The sequence below is a fragment of the Malus domestica genome, chromosome 10 (genome assembly GCF_042453785.1).
Source record: "Malus domestica chromosome 10, GDT2T_hap1".
In the NCBI taxonomy this organism is placed as follows: Eukaryota; Viridiplantae; Streptophyta; class Magnoliopsida; order Rosales; family Rosaceae; genus Malus; species Malus domestica.
The window spans coordinates 34,263,402-34,288,134 of NC_091670.1; the positions used below are offsets into that span (position 1 = coordinate 34,263,402).

At 38.5% G+C, this 24,733-nt stretch overlaps 3 protein-coding genes and 1 long non-coding RNA gene across 7 annotated transcripts; 1 reads left to right on the forward strand and 3 right to left on the reverse strand.

Moving 5' to 3' along the window:
• Window positions 1–1,035: 1,035 nt before the first annotated feature.
• LOC103445973 (uncharacterized) lies at window positions 1,036–6,135 on the reverse strand. Of its 2 annotated transcripts, none has more exons than XM_070806974.1 (8): window positions 5,926–6,135; window positions 4,621–5,841; window positions 4,342–4,469; window positions 2,841–3,989; window positions 2,170–2,728; window positions 1,917–2,055; window positions 1,569–1,662; window positions 1,036–1,459 (listed from the first exon to the last, which is right to left on the reverse strand). In XM_070806974.1, the coding sequence occupies exons 2-8, from the start codon at window positions 5,773–5,775 to the stop codon at window positions 1,342–1,344; spliced, it is 3,342 nt and encodes a 1,113-aa protein (XP_070663075.1). In that variant the 5' UTR covers window positions 5,776–5,841; window positions 5,926–6,135; the 3' UTR covers window positions 1,036–1,341. The 2 variants fall into 2 exon arrangements, with proteins under 2 accessions (XP_070663075.1, XP_028965934.1); XM_029110101.2 differs by having other exon boundaries at window positions 2,152–2,728; window positions 5,926–6,109.
• A 2,210-nt stretch (window positions 6,136–8,345) lies between these two features.
• On the reverse strand, window positions 8,346–16,822 carry LOC114827319 (uncharacterized). 3 transcript variants are annotated; one of them, XR_011571935.1, is made up of 13 exons: window positions 16,543–16,822; window positions 16,379–16,420; window positions 15,052–15,223; window positions 14,254–14,907; window positions 14,095–14,127; window positions 13,697–13,825; window positions 12,880–13,104; window positions 12,423–12,514; window positions 10,918–10,968; window positions 10,632–10,733; window positions 9,497–9,607; window positions 8,728–8,814; window positions 8,346–8,625 (listed from the first exon to the last, which is right to left on the reverse strand). It is a non-coding gene; the product is annotated as an uncharacterized lncRNA (long non-coding RNA). The 3 variants fall into 3 exon arrangements; XR_011571934.1 differs by having other exon boundaries at window positions 10,598–10,733; XR_003776491.2 differs by lacking the exon at window positions 10,918–10,968 and having other exon boundaries at window positions 10,598–10,733; window positions 16,543–16,821.
• Window positions 16,823–16,923: 101 nt separating this feature from the next.
• Window positions 16,924–19,482, forward strand: LOC103422290 (uncharacterized). Its single transcript, XM_008360336.3, has 3 exons — window positions 16,924–17,118; window positions 17,230–17,367; window positions 19,228–19,482. The coding sequence occupies exons 1-3, from the start codon at window positions 17,028–17,030 to the stop codon at window positions 19,242–19,244; spliced, it is 246 nt and encodes an 81-aa protein (XP_008358558.1). The 5' UTR covers window positions 16,924–17,027; the 3' UTR covers window positions 19,245–19,482.
• Window positions 19,483–19,855: 373 nt separating this feature from the next.
• Window positions 19,856–24,127, reverse strand: LOC103422289 (LRR receptor-like serine/threonine-protein kinase GSO1). The gene is made up of 2 exons (XM_008360335.4): window positions 20,576–24,127; window positions 19,856–20,454 (listed from the first exon to the last, which is right to left on the reverse strand). Exons 1-2 carry the CDS (start codon window positions 23,979–23,981, stop codon window positions 20,084–20,086), a joined length of 3,777 nt encoding a protein of 1,258 aa, XP_008358557.1. The 5' UTR covers window positions 23,982–24,127; the 3' UTR covers window positions 19,856–20,083.
• Between the last annotated feature and the right edge of the window lie 606 nt (window positions 24,128–24,733).

Sequence of the window (24,733 nt, forward strand, 5' to 3'; positions counted from 1 at the left end):
ACTAAATGTTGTTTAATGTTGTTTAATATTGTTTAATGTTATTTAATGTTGTTTAATGACTTGGGTAGTTATAGGAAAAAAATAGAATTTTTATTTTTTTTTAATTTAAAAAAAAAATCAAATTTAACGACTAGCTGACGTCAGCAAGTAGTCGTTGGGATTCAAAATGCTGGACCGGCTGGTTTGGGCTAGCTAGTTGGCCCGGTAGGGCCCATGAGCCATTTGGCCTAGCTTTCGGTTGGAGACGGTTTTCGTGTTATTTCGGGCTATTTTCGACTTATGACCCTCTGACCGGATCAGTTGGAGATGGCCTTAGTTGTCAAGGTTGTTGCTGGGTTGCTGGTATCTCCCAGGGGCCACTGCATTCTGTTTAATTAGACAAGAACAATACATGAAAAATTAATTACAATTGAATTATGAATTGTGAATAGTAAGATAGCATAAAAAGGGATTCAAACTTGAGTTCACAATGATCGTACAAAGAAATCCAAGTCTGCAGTTCGATTGTTCTAATGGTTTTACAGTCACACATCTGTTGTATAAAAGGACAGAAACAACACTAAAAATAAAACTAAGCGTGTGGGGGCAATATTTTAAGGGGTTTTTTTTTATTTATTTTTCACAGTTGCAGGTTCTTTTTGTGGGGGCAATATATATATATATATATATATATATATATATATATGCATATATATTCTTTTATTGCTATGTACAGGAAAGTCCCCCAACAAGATCCAATAATTCTGATATTCTGTTTGTTTCTGCAAACTTGTTAAACAACCCTTCACATCACAATCCTGCACTAGAACAGTAAAATTACACCAACTCTTGTCTTTGGCTGAAAAAAAGGGATTACCTGCTTTTACTGACACTAATTTGAAATACATTATGACTAAGAGAACTGCTCTCCCACAGCTTTACTTCTGGTTTCTTACCCTTTAAGCAACATCACCTCTTGCAACTACGGAAATATTTGGATGCAATAGTCATGCCGTCATATTGTAATACTGATTCACATGTTTTAACATGGGTGAATGACAATACAAATTCGGCACATTTTCTCAAATTGTATATAGCAAGATGAAGAACAAATAGTAGAGCTTGTTAGTTGTGGGTCTCTCCTAAAAAAACATACACACAAGAGTATATGTGGGAAAAGAGAAACCATGTATGATGTCCCATGATGACTTTTGACATGTAAAAAAAAAGCAGATAAGTAAATAGGCAAAGATGAACAAAATTAGCTTCCTCTTCCAATGTTGTATGCTTCACTATGTTGAGTTTTTCGAAAGAAAGACGGTCCTCTGAAGCAAGAACTCGTTCACCAGGTGCTGGTAGAGTCTAGTAATCCATCTGTGCCTTCACGACATCCACAATTGGAGCTCGACAGATTGGACATTTTCCACTATTCCATTGCAACTCATGAGCACACTTGAGACAGGTGCACATGTGTCCACACCTGTAAATTTCAGAAATGGCATCTCACAAGATGAGTACTATAGCCAACAAAAAATTGAAATGAAAAGATCTATACTCACATGAGAAGCCTTAGTTGGATAACAAGTTACCTGTACAAAAGTGAGTCGACTTTCACTTCATGGCAAATGCAACAATTTCCTTTCTTTGGTAATCCATTTGCAGACCTTTTCCTCTCCTCTTGACCTGTAACATACAGAATAGTGTGCTGTCAAGAAACTGATCGAAAATAAGGAGTAATGCAGACACTCAGACTTTGATTCTCGCTATTTTTGCTTTGAAAGAGTATTTAAAACTGTTCTAAAAAAACCAAATTAACAAGAGCAAGGATGTTTTTTAAAGACTTTTTTCAGTTGATACATTTGTGCAAATTATGGTATTCATTTTAAATTGACCGAGGCCCTAAATTAAGACAAACGAATGAGTAGTACAACACGAACCTGAATGAACTTCCTGCTTCATGGATTGTTGCATTACCATTTGCATGTCTACACAGCTCTTAATTACTTTTCGTAGCTCCGACATCTCACGATAGAGTTGCTCCATCTGCCCTCTCATGTCATATATGAATTCCATTTCCTGCAAGTTCAGAAGTGTTATCTTAGATTCTTTACTGGCCAATAAATTATGAACTCAAAGTTGACGCAACTGTCGAGGAGAAAAAGTTAAACTCACAATTGAAGGATGACTTACAGGGGAAGAGAAGTGATGGTGATTTTGATGGTATGATGGAGGTGGTGATGGTGAACCTTGGTGACTATTTGAATAGTAAGAATGAGATGGCAAATGTCGGGGTGGAGATGTAGAAGCAGCTCGATTAGCATCATCCCCCACTTCTATATCTTGATAGCTCCATGCTGTCATGTGAGATGGCGATGGCTGCAATGATGTGCATTGGTAAAAATCATCACTTGCTTCTTGATATTGAGCGCTAATTAGACTTCTTTCTTCTCCTCCTTCATCATCATTGTCATCATCATCTTCTTCTGTCATGTTCTGATCTTCTTCTTGGTGTTCTTGTTCTTGCACTTGTTGTTTTTCTTCTTGACTGCATGCTGGCAGCAATTGTTGTTGTTGTTTTTGGTGATGCTTTTGTAAGAAAGTCATCAATTGATTCATCCTATCGTGGCTGATATCATCGTCTTCTCCTTCTTGACTGCCATCTGGTTGCGCTTGTATTTCTAAGCGAGATTCCATCAGTCTGTCTATTCTGTCTCGGAAATCACTTGCAAGACAATTTGATACTGTTCTTCTGCATAGATCAATGTGAAATTCAGATGAGTAAAACATAAAAATATGGTTGTACTATTACAGAAGCTTACAACTAAACCAAAACACGAAAAGTTGAAGCAATGCTGGTGTACCTTTCGATAAGTTGGCGTATCTCCCCTTTGCCTGAGTTGGAGTTCAGCATCTCTTGGTACCATGCCTTTCTCAGGTTTTCCCAGTAGCTACGTGGGCGAGAAATCTCATTGATCCAGTCATAAGTATAATCTCCATAGTACTGGTAATCATCCTCTAGTTGTTCTTCTATCTCATTCTCACCCCAACCAACCAAGGATGTGGTTGCATCTGCATTTTCTTGCGCATCAAGGTTTCTAGCCTTCGAACTTGTTCCTTGCCAGATAACTTCTGAACTCAGGCTAACTTCTTCATGAAGATCTTCACTAACATGAGGCAAGTTGTTTCTGGCCTCTGAACTTGTTCCTTGCCAGATAATTTCTGAACTAGGGCTAGCTTCTTCATGAGGATGTTCACTAGCATGAGGTAAGTTGTTTCTGGCCTCTGAACTTGTTCCTTGCAAAGTGACTTCTGAGCGCGGGCTGACTTCTTCGTGAAGGTCTTCACTAACATGAGGTGAGGTGTTTCTAGCCATTGGACTTGTTCCTTGCAAGGTGACTTCTGAACTCGGGCTCGCTTCTTCACAAAGATCTTCACTACCATGAGGGGAGGTACTCCTAGCCATTAGACTTGTTCTCTGCAAGGTGACTTTTAAACTCGGGTTGGCTTCTTCATGAAGACCTTCGCTAGCATGAGTTGTGGTGTTCCTAGCCATTGGACTCGATCCTTGATAGGCGACTTTCAAACTCGGGCTGGCTTCATCACGAAGATCTTCACTAGCATTTGGAAAATTGTTTGTAGCCACTGAACTTGTTCCTTCCGAGGTGACTTTTGAGCTTGGGCTACCTTCCTCATGAAGACCGTTACTAGCTTGCGTTGAGGTGTTTGTAGCCACTGAACTTGTTTCTTGACAGGTGACTTTTGAACTCATGCCTACTTCTTCACGAAGATCTTCGCTAGCATGCGGCAATGAGGTCTGCATCCCGGTTGCATTCTTCTGCTCAACTCTATCAACGTCACGATTAAGAGTGTTTTTGCTAGGCTTATTGGGAGTGGAGGAGCTTTTTGATAGTACACTGGTGTTCTTTACAACCTCCTTTTGAGGGCTTTTTGGAATAGCTGCATCACTCTGATCTGTTGAGGCCTGCTCCACACCAGTGCTAAATCTCTCCCTGAAATTAAATGATCTAAATGTTACTTCGTTTTTCCAATCACACACAGTACATTAACGATTCGATTGGTGTCTAGGATTGGATTGGATAACTCACTGTATTCATGGTAATCCAATCAAACAATCTGAAGCACCAAACAAACCCTCATATTATTCAGGAACAAGTGATGACAGTTGAAAGATTTTATTTCTTTCCAATTCTGTGCAATTATTAAGTTCTTTTTCTTTAACTAACTTCACTTTATTTAAGGTTTAAACTAATTAGAAAACTTGCATTCAGACTTCAGAGAGCAAAGTGCAAATTTAGCATCAGAACTAGCTTGTATCTTGGCATGTTTCAATGATCACTGTACCTGAGATGCATGATGGCAGACCCTTGTGGAAGTTTGTTCACTTTAGATGTTGCTGGTTTCCGGCGCGGTACATCTTGACCTACTGCCACTGCCATGCGGCGTTGTAGCAGTTTAAGCCGAAGCATTGACTGCAAACAAGCATAATATGCTAAGTAAATATGTAATTGCTTTGCAATTTGAAAAGAAGGAAGAAAAGGGTTAAATATAATTCAGTGTAAACTAAGAACTAAGCTTGTTTAAGAAAACTTGAGTTAAAAAATGAATGAATAATTAACGCACCTGAATTCGCCCTTTGTGTGAAAATCTTGAAACTGCTCTGCGGTCTACAAGCGCGTCAAGCTCCCTATGTCGGTCGCGCTCCAGGTGCATAAGCAAATCAGCAAAAGCCTGCCTGCCTCTGATCATCCTCGGTGAACTTATAACCTGAGAGAACCCTTTGTGCAGCTGCTCTGTCTGATCAGACCCGAAAAGCCTCTCATGATCGCGCTCTCTAGACGGAGATGCATTGGTACAAGACTGCTGATCATTGTCATCACTAGAAGATAATGGACACTGTGCTGTCATTTTCAACCTTTTAATGATATCCGCAACACGAACCTTCTCCCTTTCTCTTTCTCTTTCCCTTGCATCTAAATTACTCAGGGCATCACTTGTGGTGCTTTCCTCAGAATGTGTGTCCTCAAATGAATCCTCAGCAACCGGGCCGGTGTCATACCTCTCATCAACACAAACCGAGTCCCCTGCTTCAGACCCTCTCGATGATTGTTTCTCGAAAACTGGTGCATTTGAACCAGTGGACTCATTGGAAGCACTGGATTCATTGGAAGCATTGAATATGTTCTCATTCTCATTGCAGCTGAATCCAGAGTTAGACCTGCTTGTCTCTGCGCTGCCATTGGAACTCATCTTGAAACTGTTTGATTGGTTCAGCCTCTTCTCCCATATTTGAACCAGCGAGGAAGCTCCAACTCCCAGATTGTAAATTCTCGCCAAGCTATCCGTTCTGAAAAGAGTCTCCTTCAAAGATGTCGATGTCCTCGATGATGAAGGTTCGGAGTTAGGCACTGACATGAGCTCTGCCTCTTGGCTCTGCCTCTCAACCATTGCCATTCCTTCTTTCCCTCCTCGTCTCGCAGCCTGTCGATCAAGAACCCGAGACTGCCTCGGGCTCATTGTCGAACAACCACCATCTCTTTCGACATTTTCAATGTCTCGGTCTTTGGAGTTGTTGCTTTCCTTGTCACTGGAGGCAGATATTGAAGAGACAGAAATGCAGGTGGTGAGGTGATTCCTCACCAAGCTATTCAAATTCTTCTGAAAAGCGGCCTGCGTGGCCCTGGCATTTCTCTCTCGGCACCTGTCTCGCCGGTTGTGATCCCTCAACACGCACCCGAAAGGCGCAGAAGACGCCATTTCAACTTGTGATGATGCCATCTCAGAATTCAAATGGTCTGAAGCAATTACTGTAATTACATAAAACTACAGAATTTTCAGAGCAGCCTGAAATCCAAACCAAAAGGAAGAAATTAAAGAACACATATCGAAAATTCGACTGGTGGGGGGATTGAAAACAAAGAATCCAACCTCACAAGAAAAATCTTGTATGTGAAGAGAGGAAGAAAATGGATGATCCCAAAGAGTCTGAGAGAGGAGAGAAACAGGCCGCTAATTTTACACAAAAGCAGAGGAGCTTTCTTAGGAACAAAACAATTTGTCATCCGCTCGTATAATACCTCATTCTTGTTTGCAATTTTTGCCTATTTTTAGACACGCTTTTTTGTAACCACCACCAATGCACAGACACAGCAAACAGAGTTGGCCTTTTGCTGTACAAAAACCTAACAAAAAAACAGTTAAAAGTTCAAAAATTTGAGATTTTCTGTGTATATTTTTATGTGGGTTTGTCTTGGATTGCCAAAATTTGAAGGTTAGGGTATCAAATCATGAGATTCCAGGAAAAAACAGAGGATGGAAACAGAGGAGGACATAATTGCACTGCTAAAACAATGAGAAAATTTGGTGTGAAAAAATAGGGATTGAATAAGAGAGAGAGACGTTGGTTTTTACTTTTTAGTCCGTTGGGAATGTAGGGCCATATGGTTGTTTCTTTTTTCTTTTCGAGAGTGGTTACGCCCAATTATCTGTCTTATTTTTTTACCTATATTCATAAAAAAGAACAATTAGATTTGTTTCGATTTAGAAACCGAGATTAAAAGTAAGTAATTTGAAAAATAAGGGGTAATCCAAAACACTCAATTCGTGTAACATCTCACATCGACCAACGAAGAGGGGGTGATGTGTTTTATATGTACATGTTCATCTCCTATAGCACGATATTTATTGTAAGGGTGATCCATTTGAGTCGATGGTTATAAATTTTTGGTTGTAGCATATTAACAATTGCATTGATTAGATTACCATATTAACACACTAGCCTTTGAATTCTGTTTGCTCCACCTTCAATGCCATTTTTCGAGTCAACGCTCCATCCAATTTTTTGTTTTTGGTGTTTTCTTATCTTTTTAGGTTGGATTTTGTGACATTTCTAGCATGTCCAATGCAATATTATAACACAGAATGTTGCTATCGTTTGGTTAAAAGTGAACAGTACCAAAAATGTTTCGTTAAAACTCCCCTGAATAATACAATAGCTATCGTTAGGGTTTTTTTTTTTTTAAAAAAAAAACTTCCCTTCACTTGTATAATAACATATGGTATACTGATAAAAATAAAAAAACTGTCCATGTTCTGAACACACTGAAAAATCTCTCCTGATTATGAAAGAAAAAGTAGACAGTGGGTCATCATCCGTATTCATTATATCGCCAAAAATTACAATGCATGAGTGATAACTTTATTTTAAATTTAATGACTTTTAATGACTAACATCATTTGAAAGAAAGAAAAAATGACTATTACTCAAATATTGTTTTACTGTGTAAGTCTGGTAATAATCAAATTAGTTAGAATAATGTGTTACCCGTAATTTTTAAAAATTTAGTGTAATTTTCATATCGTAATATTATATCATCGCCAAACTATTGATGAAAGTAAAATGCTTATTCACTTACCAAATAGATGACGAGCATCTCAGCAGGTAGCCAGGAAGTATGTACTCATATCAATTAACTTCATATAATGACTCTGTTAATATTAATAATCAATAATGATACATAATTTCACTGACATATCGTCATTACTATCAGAACTTAAAAATAATTCACCTCTTTATCAATATCGATAGCATAAACACTGAATATTTTCATTAATATCTGTGCAATGACGAATAATTTTTTCATCCATCATTTCCTATAAGGACTATGTTAATATCGAATAATCAACAACTAATACCCGTTGTTTAGTTTCCACTTTACTTTTAGGCTAATATTGATGTTTGATTATAATTTTTATTAATTTTTCGAGTCGAGCGATATTATCTTATTAAAGTTCCACGAGATATTTTTGACAATAAAACAATATGGTAACTACTTACTATATCGGTTTTAGTGATAATTTATATTCTTTACTCCAAATCATTTTTCATCAAATCCACTTAGTTCGGGATCCGGACCGTTGAAATTTGATCCAACATTTACTAACAGGGAACCTATTTAAAAGTTATAATAGTTGTAGCAACGGTCCTGATCAGGACTAGGTGGATTTAATGGAAAGGAATCCCTTTCCCTTTAGTGTACGAACATGCTATTTGGTGAAAAATTGAAGTTGCTAAATTGAAATTAATTCTCAAAAGGGGCGTTTCAAAAGATTTTCTCATTTTTAGGTGACAAATGTAATTTGGCGAGAGGTCAGGTGACAATTTAATAGCATTCACGAGAAAATAAGCCCGCGCGTTGCTGCGGGAACCTGTTGTTTCAAGTGTAATTGGATGAATAAAACACACTTAAGTTGAATAAATTCATTACAATTATGAACAAACAGTTTTTTTTTTATATACATTCAAATGAGCTGACATATAAACACATTGTACAATGAGTGGGAAGAAACTGAACGTCTTTGATTAGAAAGAGATGGTTTTAAAAAAAGTTCTGTTTCCTTACGAAACAGAAGAAACATGTAGTTCACATGTAAAATTTTAGTTACCAAATCCAAAATAAAAAACAAAAAACAAAAAATGTGACTCTATATAGCTTTCTTATTACACAAAAATATCCCTTAGTTAAAGCATGCCACACATCATCACATTGCTATTATATAAAGTATATTCCTCAGTGGCAAGTAATATACTCTCCTTAGCATGACCTCTCAATCCCCTCTTTTATCTCCCTATAATCGTACAACAACCCATAAATACGGTGCCCCTTTAAAATCCAAGCATGCATTAAAAATTCAACAATACAGTTACAAAATCTCTATAAATGAACATACCTCAAAAAGCCAACGGCCGAAGTGACACTGCACACACTGCACACACTGCATGCACTCACATACGCTGCATACACACACTCACACACACTGAAGAATGAACGCATTATATTCAGTTAGAACCATTCAACTTTAAAAGCAGTGAGACCTTCCAAAGGCACAGCCTTACTGACCTCGGTTCAAATAACCAAATTGAGAACAACTGTTGAATTTTAGAAAAGTTGTACAGAGGGGAAAAAAAGAAAAAAAAAAAGAGAACAATCCTATAACCACAACTGAAAAACAAAATCAAAATGAACAGAATAAAATATCAGCAGAGCATGAACACTAACATCCTTTGAAAACATGTGTTGGTTACGTATAATATATATGCGCATAAATTAAGAAAATGACTTGAGTGCCCTAGCAGTAGTCTTTACGTTGAACCAAATCACTATTAGGTTAATTGTATTGATTCACACATCTTCTTTTATGTGCTAAATCTCTACTAAATTGCCCTACGAAAATGACATAAAACTAATTAAATTCCCAAGATATATGAGAAATACAACTTTTAAAAGTGTGACAATACATGCAGCACCAGGATGTTGCAGAACTCACTGCCCCAATGTAAGATTCGGTTTTTGTCCAATGTATGTATAAGCTTAGATACATCTGAGAATTTACTTTTCAACAGTTGTTACTCTCATCGTCTTTTGAGAGAGAGATACAAAGGTTAAGATTACAATGGGAAAGAGTTAGAATCCCTCTAAAATACTAAAGAAAAGCATACCTACAACAGAGTAAACAACTGTTTGTCCTCATAGCAGTTTCTCAGAGCATTTATGCTGTCAGAAAGATAGTGCTCCACTCCAGAAGGATGGACAAATTTACCAGATGGAGACTGACCCAAAGAAAACATAATTAAAAGTTAGCATCTGACGAACAATTAAGGTGATGCAAAAGGGCAACACGTGATGTGAAATTATTATACCAAAATATCCAAGGTCTGTTAATTTAATCACCCAATAAAACGGACAGAAATTAAGCACAACAATATCAATATTAAAAGGAAGGAATAATATGAAACCTTGTGCATAGAACGTTCATCAGAATGAATCACACAACAATCAAGGATGGACAAATCACAAAAGTGACAATTAAAGGGCACCTAACGGACACCCCCATCTTTCTCTGCAATCGCAGAAATCCCTCGGGTTTCAGGAAGCAAATGGAAAACGAAATGCTTTTCCATCCCCTACCCATACTCATACCTCCCTTACCCGTTCCCTTTTACCCTCACAGAAAATCCTCCCATCTCTCCCTCTCACCCTTGTCCCATCTCTCTGTCTGCAAATCGCAAAAAAGAAACCCTAAACAAATCCCTGAAATCCCTCACCTAAATCCTCTCACATTTCTTTCGAACACCCCTTATCTCTCTCTCTGCAAAACCTAAACCAGATCTCCTAAATCCTATCTTTGACACCCGACATACAGCCAAGAAGCCAAGATATTAAAGCAATCTCTACATAATACTGTGGAACAATGAAGCAAAATGGTACTTGTTTCTTGTCCAAAACTGTTGGTGCCGCCGCACATTGTTATCAGTTAAGGGTTTATAAAAACCCACCCAAAAATTACCTTCATAAAAAATGCCACCACAAACCTATTATGCCCAGTCAATCAAGAACCTACTTGACTAATTTCAACTCAGCAAATGGTCTAGGTTTTTAGTTTTTTATGCAGTAATTATAGAGCACATGGATAAATTTTTTGACCATTTATACCCTGTTGTGGTTTCATAAGCTTCTCATTTTCTTAGTATCAAGCTCTCTTTGTGGGCAAAAAATATAATAATAATAACAATACTAATTCAAAAAGTAATGGAGATTACCAAGGAAATGAGTTTTAGGTTCTGAATGGTTTACCGATTCCCATCCATTTGGTGTGAAGACTTTCTTTGTTTTATGTTAGGTGACGCACAAACTCTCACAACTGGTGTTTCAACAACCGACATTGCTCCTGACAAACTGCAAGAACAGAAATTGCATTATATGAAATTAGTTAAATTATTCTTTTCATCGTAAGTCATAAAGTTCGAAACTTTCTATCAAAATAATTCAGAACCTCAAACAGAGAACAAAACTTCTACATTGATAATAACAACCCCGAACAATGAAAAAAACATTGAACTGAAATCAAATCATGTGATACCTTTTCAGGTGATGCCCCTATCAGGAGATCAGATTATGTACCCATAATGGACTGGAAACAAAGCACTCATCTTAGTAGTACATTACACAAAATCCCATTTAATTCTTCACCAAAAAAAAATACATCACATTTAAATAACAAAATATAAAAAAATCCAAGAAAGTAAGTTCATAACCGACAACCAATCATCCAGAACAAACCTCATCAAACCCAAACCCAAATACAAAAGCCACTGACATAATCACCCAAAATTCACTACTGTAAACACAAAACCCACCAAAAAGTTACCTTCATAAAAAATGCCACCAAAAACCTATTAAGCCCAGTCAATAAAGAACCTATTTGACTAATTTCAACTCAGCAGATAGTTAGATTATTGCCCATTAAACAGGTAGATCAAAGTAGAGTATATCCAGTTAATATTACAGTACAAATTTTGCATCCCAAGGAAAAGTACCAAATTCAACCTCAACCAATAAAATAGCATTAAGCAATGTGAATTTTCAACTATTTTGACCAAATAAATAACTTTCCATTCTAATTTCATCAATTTCTCAGTAAATTAAAAAGGCAAAAATATATCATTAGAAGCCAATTCAACAATTAACAAAAAAATTACAGAAATTAACTCAAATTCGGTAGCACAGCCTGCTATAAAGTAGAGGAAGTGTATGAGTAATGGATGTCCAGGGTTGGTCCTTATGCAGAAGGAAGCATAGGAAGCATAAATGGGATATCAAGTGAGGATTTCAAGTAAATTCGCAACAACACAAAACCCAACCAGCAACAATTTGTTCATTACATCTTAAAACACAAAATTTTGTCCGAAAAATAGGACATTTAATGCAAAACGCTCAAAACTTTGCCTCCCAAAACTAACATCTGAGAAAGCATTGCACTTCTTATCTTTAAAAGCATGAATGGTGAACTACATAAAAGAATAAGAATTTGCAATGAACTAAATAAAAACACACTTTTCACAAACATTATTCGCACAAAAATTAAAACTGTATTGAGAAACTCACCATTTTGACAAATAATAAATGATTTTAGGATACTTGATCACTAATATAAATTTGCATGTTTAAGAGACAATCACAACCTGAATCCTTAAAAAGGTTATTTACACCTAAAATGAAACAGACATATCCAAAGGACATAACATAGTGATCTTTTGTGAGTTTAATATCTGGACTGGAGTTTATTTTTAATTTTAGTGTGGTGTTTAGCTGTTCTGGTTGGGTTGTTCCAGGGAGGTCTGTTGGACTGTTTACTGGGCCGGAACAGATGTTAAAATGATGTTCCATTCCTGAAGAAGAGATAAGACCATATCGCATGACAACTTTTAAAATATACAGGTTCATATAACATAGAAAAATGAACAAATAAATGCACACCCAAATTACATGTGCCTGTCAAATTAAAAGACGACTTCTTGCTGAAATGATGACGGTAAGAAAGTCAAAGAGAGAAGAACAAAAGTATAAAAAAAATGAATACTTTACCTGCATATATTGCACGACAGTGCTAGTATAATCAACTACTCTCCTCTGTGTAAGCTTTCTCATCTTTTATCCAAGAAAAGTGTCAGCATGAGCTGCAACAAACAAACCATTTGTCACTCATTATAAAAAAAAGGGAAAATTTATTAAATTCTGCACTAAACCTCTTAACAAAATTAAACCACTATTTTCAAATATCATTTACACCCTTGGCCTCACTGGCCCACCCTTTTAAATTGCAAATCTCAATTAACTTCAAGATCCAAAACCAATTCTAAGGGTTTAATGCGCTTTAAAGTTGAAAATCCCAATCAACAATAGAAGTATAATGCAACCAAATTCTTGTTTAGGTACTTACCCACAATTCAAATTGTTTTCTTTTATTCTCCATTAATTTCCAACCGAAACAAAAAAGAACCAGAACAAAATAGCAAAGACAAAGGCATAATTTGGTACAAACCATCATAAGGAGGAAGAGGATGAGCGAGCACAGATGGGTTGTGATACTCCGGGGGCATACCGACGGCTGACGCATCATTGGGGCTGGTGGCGGGGGGGGCTATGAAATATCCACCTTGCTGCTGACGCGGCTGGTGTTGTTGCAAATGTTGGTGCTGATGTTGAGAGTGCTGTTGTTTGTGGTGTTGTGGATCAGGGTATATCATTGTCACCCCAAATCAAAGTACTAAGAGGAAGAGAGGAAAAAAAAAAACCAAAACTCTAGGATTAGAGAACCGAGAAGTGGAAAGTTGCACCAATTTAAACACCTTCTGCCGAGCTAAAAATTGAATTCAATTTGCAAAGGCAGTCACACTGGCTATGAATTCAAGTCAAAGAGGGTCTAAAGAGTGAAATTTAGAGTTTCAACACAGCATGGCCTTCTCATAGATATGGTTTCTTTTCATGATTTGAGAGAAAACCCCATCAATCGATCGACAAACTTGAACAATTAAAGAGTAGCAAAGCATGTAAAAAGCAAAAATTTAAAGTTGTTATGGATCCATATTTCACTAAAGACCACACATGCAGAAACAACACCCCCCCTCCCCCCAATTCGAGCATCACCGCTCAGTCCCCCCTTTTTTTTCCCTGAAATCCTACACCCACCCCTGTGACTGCAAACCATGCAAACCTCTTTGTGACACCGACATCACCCCTCCCCCCTCCAATTAAACGCATGAACCTCTTTGTGACACCGACATCACCCCTCCCCCCTCCAATTAAACGCATGAACATCATACAGTGAATTGCATATAAAACAACATTATCAAGTATACCTCGAGGCGGCATTGGATACGATCATTTTCAAGTCTTCATCTCCGACACCAAGAGCACTCCACATCTTAGAATTCCTCATCTCCTTACACATTATATAGCAGATGCTGCCGCTGAAGCAGCACCCATGTCTGCTCAAACGCGTCAAAAAACATATCATGCATTCGTTATACATTTCTCTATTAACTAATCAGCTAACTGAATTTAATTCCAAACCAAAAAAGTTTTGAACTTTTTTCTACAATCATATTCAGTTCTTCATCTCTTACTCTAAATCCCAATTACAGAAAGACCTAAACTTTACTTCAATTTAATGTTGTTTTCCCCCAAAACAGCACAATCCCACAAAAATAAAGTTGAAAAAACAACAATAAATCATGAATTCAATTAAATTTCTCACCTCCACCTCTAGCAGAGCTTTCACATTTTCAACCTATCACAAAAAAGAAATAAAAATCAAATTCAAGTGAAAAAAAGGAGAACTTGAACTTCGAAATTAATTGAAAGAACTATAAAATCAATTGAGGGTTTTTGCTGAAGTGAAAAGTAAGGGTTTTACATTCTCTTAAGGATCGATGTCTAAGGAGAGGATATGGTCTTCTCCGTTCATCACTATGATCTTCATCTTCTTCAATTCGTCGCTGCGATTGGATCTCCAATCTCTCTCTTACACACACACACACACACACACAAAATATACCCAAAAACCCAAAAGCTAGAAACTAAAACCTAATCACCCAAAATCCCCAATCCTTAACCAAAAACATAATCAGTCACATACACTACATATTGAATCAAATACGAAAACTCAAATCAAACGCCTTCAATTGCCTAAAGTTTCAAAATTTCAATCATTTGTCGAGCCTAAATTTGAAAAATTACAATCCCCTCTTGACTAACTCCATCCAAAGATTTGAAATACCAAAAAGCAAATAATTCCACTAAAACTTAAGTAAATTCGGTATAAATTCAAATCAACTTAACAAAAAATGACAAAGCTACCAATCAAAATAGGAATTCTGCAACTACACACACTATTAATAGTGCTATGCCAAACTCATATTTGAATGAGGTCCTCTACTATTGAATTGAAAGATGGCTGTTCTTTTTCTAAATTAGGATGATCTCACCAATCAAAATTACAATGCTATGCAAAACTAATATTCGTAATCTATACCAGCTCTAGCTTGCCTCCACCCGTAACATCTCCAATCTGAGAAATACAGCGCAATTTCCGAAGAAAAAAAAGAGTCAGAAAACCTTAAAATCCCCAAGAACCCTAATTTATAAACTCCCAATCAAACGCAAAAAGGATAGAGGAAACCCAAATAAGGGAAATTCGAGAAATTCAACATACCGTAAGATGCTTTCTGACGGCCAAATTCATCGACAACGGAGGCGGTTGTCAATCGTCACTGTACCTCCATTTCGCGCCCGCCATGTTTAAGGCTTTCAACCGTCATTACTTGGTTTGTGGGCTTCACATCGAGAGATAAAGGGACTTATCAAAACAAATCCCACTAACCTCCCTATTTAAACACAGAACGTGAAAAGCAATTTCAAATCAACAGCCATATGAATCCAGAATCATTAACAGTGATGCTTGGCTGATAAGAATATAGGGCACAGATGAAACCTTGCTAAACTTGGCATTTGGTCATTCAAACAATTGAATGAAAGAACAAAATTATGTCCAATCATTCACAAACAACCACTTTTGCCATAATTTTCTTCTTTCATTCAATTGTTTGAATGACCAAATGCCAAGTTTGGCACGGTTTCATCCTAGATTCTTGTAAAAAAAAAAAGTTTAAAGAAACATGAAGCTTTAAAGTAACAGAGGCATAAATGAAAAACCTTGGAATAAACTTAACTTAAATGTAAAATGGCAATTGGGTCAACAAATCTTGGAATAAAACAAAATCACAAAATGAAAAGCACCTCCAATAAATTGACATTTTATACTTTTGGCTGGCCAAAAAATATCTATCTTTACTGGAATATGCAAATAGAAATGCAAATTGACAAAAACATTGAAATTGAAATGCACAGAAGCAAAGCAAATTACAAAACCTTAAACCAAATGACAGCTTGGAAATGGAAGCAAATGTGAACTGTTTTTAATCATTTAGGTTTAAATGATTGGCAAGAGAAAGGGCCATTCTTTGAATCAACATGATAAAAAACAGAACATGATTTATTTGTTCAAATAACCGAAACTGAGAAAAACAAATTACAAAAAAAATTGAGAAAAACAATTAAATTTAAATGCACAGAACAAAACAAATTGAGAAAAACACTTATATCGAGAAAACACTTAAATTTCTTTATGCACAGAAGCAAAGCCAAGCACAAAACCTCAAACCAAATCACAGCCTGGAAATGCCAGGGCTTCAAAGCATAGACATACTCTAAATCTAATCTAATTAAAGCTAATCAAACGAAATTAAAGCTTATTAAAACAAATAAGAACTTGGAAATAGAAAAGCACCATAATAAAAAAAACGAAAAAGCAAAGATTGAAGATGGAAAAGGAACCTGCAATTAGGTTCTCGAGACGCAAAGAGACCAAGAGAGCGACAAAAAAATACAATGCAAGAAACCCTAATTTATTAGAAAAAATCATTAACAGTTAAAATCTAGGTTTATTCGAACAGTAACCTAGGAATTGAAAGAAAGCTTACCTTTTGAATCGAAGGGAAACCAGCAACAAAAGGCTTCAATCACTACATTTGCATGTTCGATTGATCAGTAAAATACACAGAATAAGAGTTGCATCACATAGCAATAAATTAGAGAGAATTCGAAGACAAAAGGAGATTTGAAATGTGTAAGAAACGTCACAAACCCTAGAATTCTTGCCGACGAAAATCACACTTTCGAAACCAACCCCTTTCTCTCCCTCGAATCGTACACCCCCTGTGACTCTGTCTGCCTGCAAGCCGCATGCCTTCCTCTCACCAAATCCCTATCTCTCTCCCTCCCTGTCTCTCTCTGCTCGCTCGCTCTCTCTCTCCCGACGGCATGCACTCACTGAGTGCCACTGCAGCTCACAGAAAGAAGGAAATGAAAGTCTCCAACCCACCCAACCCGTTCGAAACCATACAGACCAAAATGACCATCGCACCCCTGCCTTTCCACGATCATCAACACGCGGCATGAAGATCAGTGGCAGATAGAGTCAGTGGCAGCCTCGTAAATAAAGTAAAATTCGGACCTAAAAACTGTTCATTGATACAGTGCAATTGGAAAGCCTTCTTTAGACTAAAGTAATATATTTTAGCTTCGCAGAGAAGGAGAGAGAGAGTGAGCACTGAAAGAAAAGTTTTGAAGATGCCGATAACTTCAACGATGGTCGGAGCCCTATTGGGTTTGGGCACCCAGATGTACTCCAACGCCCTCCGCAAGCTCCCTTACATGCGCCGTAAATTTCATCTCTCTCTCTCTCTCTCTCTCTCTCTCTCGTTTCATTTCTCAGGTGATTGAATTGACTCATGAACCCTAACCCCCCAATTTGTCGAATGATCCGATTCAGATCCTTGGGAGCACGTTCTAGGCATGGGATTGGGCGCAGTTTTTGTTAACCAGCTCGTCAAATGGGACGAGCAGCTCAAAGTGGACCTCGATAAGATGCTCGACAAGGCCAAGGCCGCCAACGAACGCCGTTACATAGGTAAACATTTCTGACCCAATTTAACAATTGGTTCATTTCTCAATTTCTCATGACTCAAGATTGTATCTTTCGACAACCCAACAATCCCATTTGTGTTTTGGCCTCTCAATTTTTGAGCTTAATTTTGATAAGTTCATTATTTAGATGATTTGCTAAATTTTGAAACACGCTATGATTAATATTAGAACCCCATGTCTCGTTTGATGGATCAGAATACTGTTTTCAGATGGTATTTGCCTGTAATTGTGGTTTGAATATTGTGGGAATTCTGAATTAAAACGTTTTAGGTGAAATTATGTTGGATATTGTGGGAATGCTGAATTTATAAATCCATTAAAGTCTCTCAAATTGTCAATTGAATACACCCCCTTATTGTCACTCTTTCTTTTCCTGTCCCTCCTTGCTCTCTAGCTCAAGGTTGTTCATTAAAAAGGTGGGATCTTTATATAAATGTGAATTAAGAAGACAATTTCGATATTCCTAACCAGGAAATCCCAGTCCTTGTGATACAGGGCTACCTAATCTCTGAACGTGATGCCAAGGTCGTATTGGCCTATCAGTCTACTAGATAATCTTACTGTTTATAAATTTTGTAGTATTTTTTTTACTTTTGTTTTACAGTAAGGATGATTGAGAAGAATATTTTCTTTTCTTCCTTTTATTACAGTCATCTAATCCATCGTGTGTCTTGTTATATGCTTTAAAGGCAAAGACTAAAGAATTTGTGCATGTAGTCCCTTATTAGTTTTTCATCTTATTGTTTGGTGTTCCTCTTAATTTCCTATATTATATGGTGAGCTGAAAAATTGGGATCATTTTGAATCATCGAACTGAAATTAGGTCTGAAATATTGTCAGTGAATCATTTTCCATTTGTTGACCCCCACATTTACCCCGCCCCTAACTGACAAAACCATGAAGAAGGATACTATTAATAAGCAATTTTTTTTTTCTTTTGAATTGTTAAAATGATTATGGGTCAAAACAAACTTTTGTGAGGGAATGTACTGATCCTTGGGATTATTTATCTATTAGGAGTTCTTCTTTTGCTAATCGTTTGGATTCTGGTTTGGTCCTTACTTTAAGCTCTGTTGTGCTCGACTAGACTATGGTTGAATGCTTTGAATTTACTTTATGCCCTCATGCTACCCCTGCTTTCAACTCCCTTCATCCCTTCTAGCTTTCCTCTAATTAAATTGACCCATCAGATGATTTTTCTTCCACATCTTTTGTCTGTCAGATCCCTTCATCCTTTATGTTTCAGTATATCTTAAGCTTAAAATTCTGAATTATATCCCTATGCCTCCAGACTTGCTAAGCACCCCTAGGATTATTTGCTTTTGGAAGTATAAAAGATATTCCTTTTTGGTCAATGTAAAAGATAATCTACTCATCAGTGAATAAATGGTAAAGTGTACAGTTCTACATGTGGAAGTGATCCGGCATGGAAAACTTGGTAGCAAGTGTTTTCACCAACCGAGCCCTTACGGTTTGTGGATTTTGTTGGGACACACATTCATTCTTGTATCTTCTGCTTGGTAAAAATATGAAGAAATGCCAAGGGCGTTTAACTTATTGCATACTTGGTGTTACACTAGAATTTGAATTGCTTTAGCAGTTTTGTGTTTTTATTTGGGTGCATAAGTAGTCTCTAGCATTAACAGCTCTCCTTGGTTGGTCCACTACAATTTTTTTTTCCATTAATTGACTTTTATGATTGAACTAATTTGATTGGTATTCTTTTCATTTTATCATTTATGTATAACTCAGGAAGTAAGACGGAGAATTTTTTGTGATTTAATCTGTGCAAGCATATTGTTACGGTTTTTTTCCCTGCTTAATATTTCTCGTCTATCTGCAGATGAAGATGATGATTAGCTCGTGACTCAGTGTGTTGTGGCATTTTCAGAAGGGTTCCATGCTCTAAGAGACGGTTCGGCCTTAAAGTTTTAGGCACTTTTTGTTTTGAAATTAATGCTGATATGTTTGCAAGGCTGCTGTAAAAACTTTCCCAATTTTCTGATCTTTTTGTGATGCATAAGCTTTGAAATACTTTCATATTGCAAAGCTGAACGGCGTTTCTTTAATAACAAACGGAATGAATTCAGTCCTCCTAGCTGCAAGTACAAATCCGTCCTTTGCGGATCCTTCGAATTGGTTGCAACAGTTCTCTTTCTTGTTTGCAAAGTGGTTTGGTTATATACTTTGTGAAGTTGTTTATCACTCACAAACCTGAATGAATCCGTCTTTTAGTTAGAGTTTTTAGGAGCAGTTGGACCAACTCCTGTTGGTTTCTAGGTTTTTGTTCTAATGTGTCAACTGTGACGAAAAGATACTAGTTCCACAACCATTCACTTTCTGTTTTGACAAGGTTATATTTTAAATTACTCTAATCTACGAGATTCGGGATTAGAAGTTCTGTGCAAAGGGGTGGGTACGCTGCCCTGCCCAACTGGGGGATTCAAACTCGACGGTTGATTCACAGGTGATAATATAAACTTTCACAAAACAATCTTATATGATTGCCTCAAGCAAAAACAATATTCGCATCAGTGGCACCCTGCAACAAAATGCTGCATTGCAGTTGCTAGCCCAAACCAAATCAAACCAAATGAATGGAAACGCGACTGAATTGGTCCTAGTTACTCTCTTAGACGGAGTGGTATATTTATATTAACAACAAATTTTCATCAATCTTCTAAAATATGATTCACTACTTATGTGTAAGAATCTAAATTCGTCTTCTCAAACTCCACCGACCGATGATTAAACACATGTAGTAGTTGATCACACGCTTCTCGTGACGAAGGCCTCTCTGCCGGGCTGGTTTTTGTGCACTGCAGTGCAATTTCAAGAACCTGGAACGCGGTGTTTTCTTCTCCGGACAAGAGTGGTTTCAGTGCAGGGTCTATCAACTCTTCACGAGTAGAATCCTGCATTTCAATATGCATCTCGACCCACCTCACCATGTCCATCTCCACGCCGAAAGATGAATCTGTCGGCATTCTCCCGCTTACAAGCTCCATTAGCACAATCCCCATGCTGTAGACATCACTCTTTTCTGATGCCTTGAGTGAATAAGCATACTCTGAAATCATATGACATATAGTTAGAATCAAACGCATAGATCATTCATGTCAAAATCAAACTCTAAATTCGGTATCCGAAGTACAAGAAAGAACATAATTCAAAGCATAACTGATTAGTACCTGGTGCTATGTACCCGTAGGATCCAGCAAACCATGTATTAGATTCTGTGTTAGACTCGTTGTTCTCGTTAAGTGTCTTGGCAAGGCCGAAATCCCCAAGATGTGCCTCCATGTTCGAATCTAGCAAAATATTGCTCGACTTAATGTCCCTATGGATGATCTTTGGCACGCAGTCATGGTGGAGATACTCCACTCCTTGAGCTAATCCAACCGCAATCTTTAGCCGTGCCTCCCAATCAAGGCTCTTCTTCTTCTTGTTACTTTGCTCTTGGTGTATCCAATCATACACACTTCCGTTCTCCATGTACTCGTATATTAACAGATTGGATCCTGCTCCTTTGTTGCTGCAGTACCCCATTAACTTCACCAGATGCCGGTGTCTTATCCTCCCAAGTGTCTTAATCTCCCTAGTGAAGGTTTTGTTCGCCATAAGATCATCTTTATACAAAATCTTCTTGACTGCCACAGTTTCTCCTGTTCGCAGTTCAGCTTTGTAGATTACTCCCGACCCTCCTGAGCCAATTACAAATTCGTTGCTCAGATTCTTTGTGGCGTCCATGATGTCTTTCCATTTGATATCTGGCTTGACAGAACCGTTTGAGAAAAGCAGTCTTCGCTGAGCATGGGAAGAACTGGACGAGTACAAGAAGTTCATTTCACGGGCTTTCCGAAAAGCTTCTCGCTTGTGTTTCAGGAGAGAAGCAGCTCCGAATATCAGTAGAGCAATTGCAGATAGAGTACATATTGCAGCAAGGGCTACCACTGCCAATTCTGTTGGATCAGACTGCTGCTTTCTGCCAATGCAGCTTCCAAGAGGGCTTCCACAAAGATCCAAGTTTCCCTCAAAAGCCTCAGCCGGCCAGTGCGAGAGTTGCTTGCTCAACTTTCCTTGCAGATTGTTGTAAGACAGATTAAGCTTTCCCAAGCTAATCATCCCACCAACTGGGGAAGGGACTTCGCCAATTAGTTGATTGTGAGATAGATCAAGCACTTCAAGTTTTGACAGAGTCCCAATAGAGGCCGGAATCTGACCACTCAAATTGTTGTAACTAAGGTCTAAAATGCTCTGAAGATTTTGGAGTTGTCCAAGCTCATAAGGCAAGTCACCATCAAATCTGTTCTGTGAGAGCCGAAGCTCATACAGCTTGCCTAGTTTCCCAATGGCAGGAGGGATTGGACCTGAAAAATGGTTGTGGTCGAGGTTTAGGACATTAAGCGATTCCAGGTTACCAATCTCAGCAGGGAGGGTTCCAATGAGAGAATTCTCACTCATGGAAAGCACTAGCAGTTTAGAACAATTGAACAATTCAATCGGAAGAGCCCCGGTGAAGCGATTTGAGGACAGCTTCAGCTCTCCTAACTGAGGCAAACCTCCAAACCACTGCGGAATTGTGCCTGAAAGAAGGTTGTCGTTCAAGTCAATGTGGGACAGTTTCTTGCACGATGAAAGCTCGTCCGGTATTGATCCTGTGAGTGAATTTCCGGACACATCTAGCAGTGATAGCTCACTGATATTCCCCAATGTGTGTGGGATTTTACCAGTAAACTGATTGTTCCCTAATCTCAACCTCTGGAGAGATTTCGAATTTCCGAGCTGGGAAGGAATCTCATGATCAAATGCATTGTCAGTGACATCAAACGAAAGAAACGAACTGGAGCTACACAATGCAGCAATGCTTCCATTCAACTTGTTTCCCGATAAATTCACTCTAGTCAAATTCGCCATATTAGCCAATGTATCAGGAAGATTACCTTCAAGTGAGTTGTTGTACAGCATGAACTGCTCCATAGCTCCAAGGGACCCGAAAGTTATCGGTATCCCGCCAGATAAACGGTTATCCGCCAAGTCAAGAATAGTCAGCTTGTGACAGTTCCCCAATGTGGCGGGAATCTCACCCACCAACTCATTCTGCCTGATATGAAGTAAGTTCAAATCTTTGAGCCTCCCAATAGTAACCGGGATCTCCCCGCTGAACCGATTTCCAAAAAAATCGATCATCTGCAAGCTCGAACAGTTGCCAATCTCCATTGGGATTTCTCCAGAGAGCTGATTGTCGTAGAGATATAGAATCTCGAGCTCCCCAAGCATTCCAATCTCGCTCGGCAGAGGGCCCACCAAGTTGTTATGGTACAGAATAAGTGACTGCAGATTGCTGAGGTTTGATATCAACGGAGAAATCGAACCAACCAAGCTGTTGTTGTGGAGCAACAGATCAGTCAGCTCCACTAGTCCATAAATCTCATCTGGGATTGACCCGTTGATCAAGTTATTGGACAAGTCGAGCTGCTTCATTGATCGGCATTGGCTTAATTCTGCTGGGATCTCGCCGACAAGTCCCGAACCTGAAATCATTAGGAGCTCCAAACTTGTTGTGTTGGAACATAGATTTCTTGGGATGACGCCGGAAAGACTGTTGTTTGATAAAACTAAGGTTGCCAGCTGAGACATGGTGCCAAATTCGGCCGGAATACCTCCTGTGAGCTTGTTCACGGATAAATCAAGACTCTGAAGATTTCCCAGTTGAGATATGGACTTTGGTATTGGACCTTCAAGTTGGTTCCCCATGAGATTCATGTATCCGAGTTGACTCAGTTTACCGAGTTGACTCGGGATTTGGCCGGTGAGGCTGTTGTTTCCCAAGTTCAGGAGCTGGAGGTTACCGAGACGGCCGAGCTGCGCGGGGATTGTTCCGTTGAGGGTATTGTTGGCAGCTGTGAAGATAGTGAGGCTGGAGCAGTTCCCCAACTCAGCAGGAATCAAACCTTCGAGTTGATTGAGCTGCAGGATTAAGTTCTCCAGTAGGCCGAGTCGGCCGAGTTGGGGAGGTATTGGACCGTTGAGGCTGCATGAGGCCAAACCAAGCGTGACCAAATTGACAAGTTTGCCAAAAGTGGCGGGAATGGATCCAGTGAGCCCATTGTCGCCGATTCTCATCACTTGGAGACTCGTCAGCGAGCTGAGATGATTCGGGATGTCCCCAGTGAGCTGGTTTGAAAAGAGAAGCAAAGATTCCAAGGACGTGAGGTTAGAGAGGGTTGGTGGGATGGGACCCGAGAGGCGGTTAGAAGAGAGATCAAGGTGGAGCAGGTTTTGCAAACTACCGAGTGAGGGCGATATCGACCCGGCGAGTGACGAGCCGGAAAGGTTGAGCCCTACCGCTTGGACCGAGTTGTCCAGCGAGTCAAGCGCACAAGTCACACCTCTCCAAGTACAGAAATTTGGGTCGCTTTCGGACCAGCCATGCAAAACATTTTCTGGGTCTTCCACAATTGCCCTCTTCACCTCCAAAAGCACACTCAAAGTTGTATTGCCATCGAGCTTCCCCTCGCAGAACATAAACCCTAATGAAAGATGCAGAAACAGAGCAAGAAAAAGAGGCAAAATTGCATCTCTTACTAAAGCCATTTTTCTCAACCAAAACAGAGCAGCTCGAAGCTAGATGATGAACTGGTTGGAATCTACTGTTTCTGGGTGGTTGACAACAGAGCCAGAAAAAGAGGCAAAATTGCATCTCTTACTAAAGATGCCATTTTTCTCAAACTAAAGCTGGCATCTTTAGTTTGGGTGTGCTGGTAAATTTTTGGGTGGTTGAATGTTGGACTCGGAGTTTGAGCGCTTGCACGTGAAAGTGTGCATGGAAGATTGAATGGGCAGTAATTGCATGCACTGGAAAATTGAGTTTTCTTTTTTCTTGCAGGAGTGGGTTTATGATGGAGGCCTAAAAATGAGTGCAAATCTAGAGAGAGAAAGAGATAGAAGAGAGAGTCTCAATGAGGCTACAAGTTTCTTATCAGCTGTGCTGCAACTGCAAGCTGCAAATTCATATTAATGTGAAAACAACACAAGTCTTAAATAATGGGAAAAAGTTGGATTGACTATTGAGAATTGAGAAGGTCAAACTAGGTCAGAGAAACACCAAGAGAATATTTTTATATTTAATAAAAATGGTTTTATTATCCAATATAAATGTGAATAGGTACACAAAGGTCAGAGTGTTTATGCAATTTGCAGTGAAAGAAAAAGAAAACAGAAGAAAAAACAGATGACTGTTAAGATATGGGCTTACACGGGAGAAGATACAGTGGTTGGGTGACCGACAGAGGACGATGTTTGTGGGTTTCACAAACTGGTGTATTAGCTCAAAAATGACTGAGTCC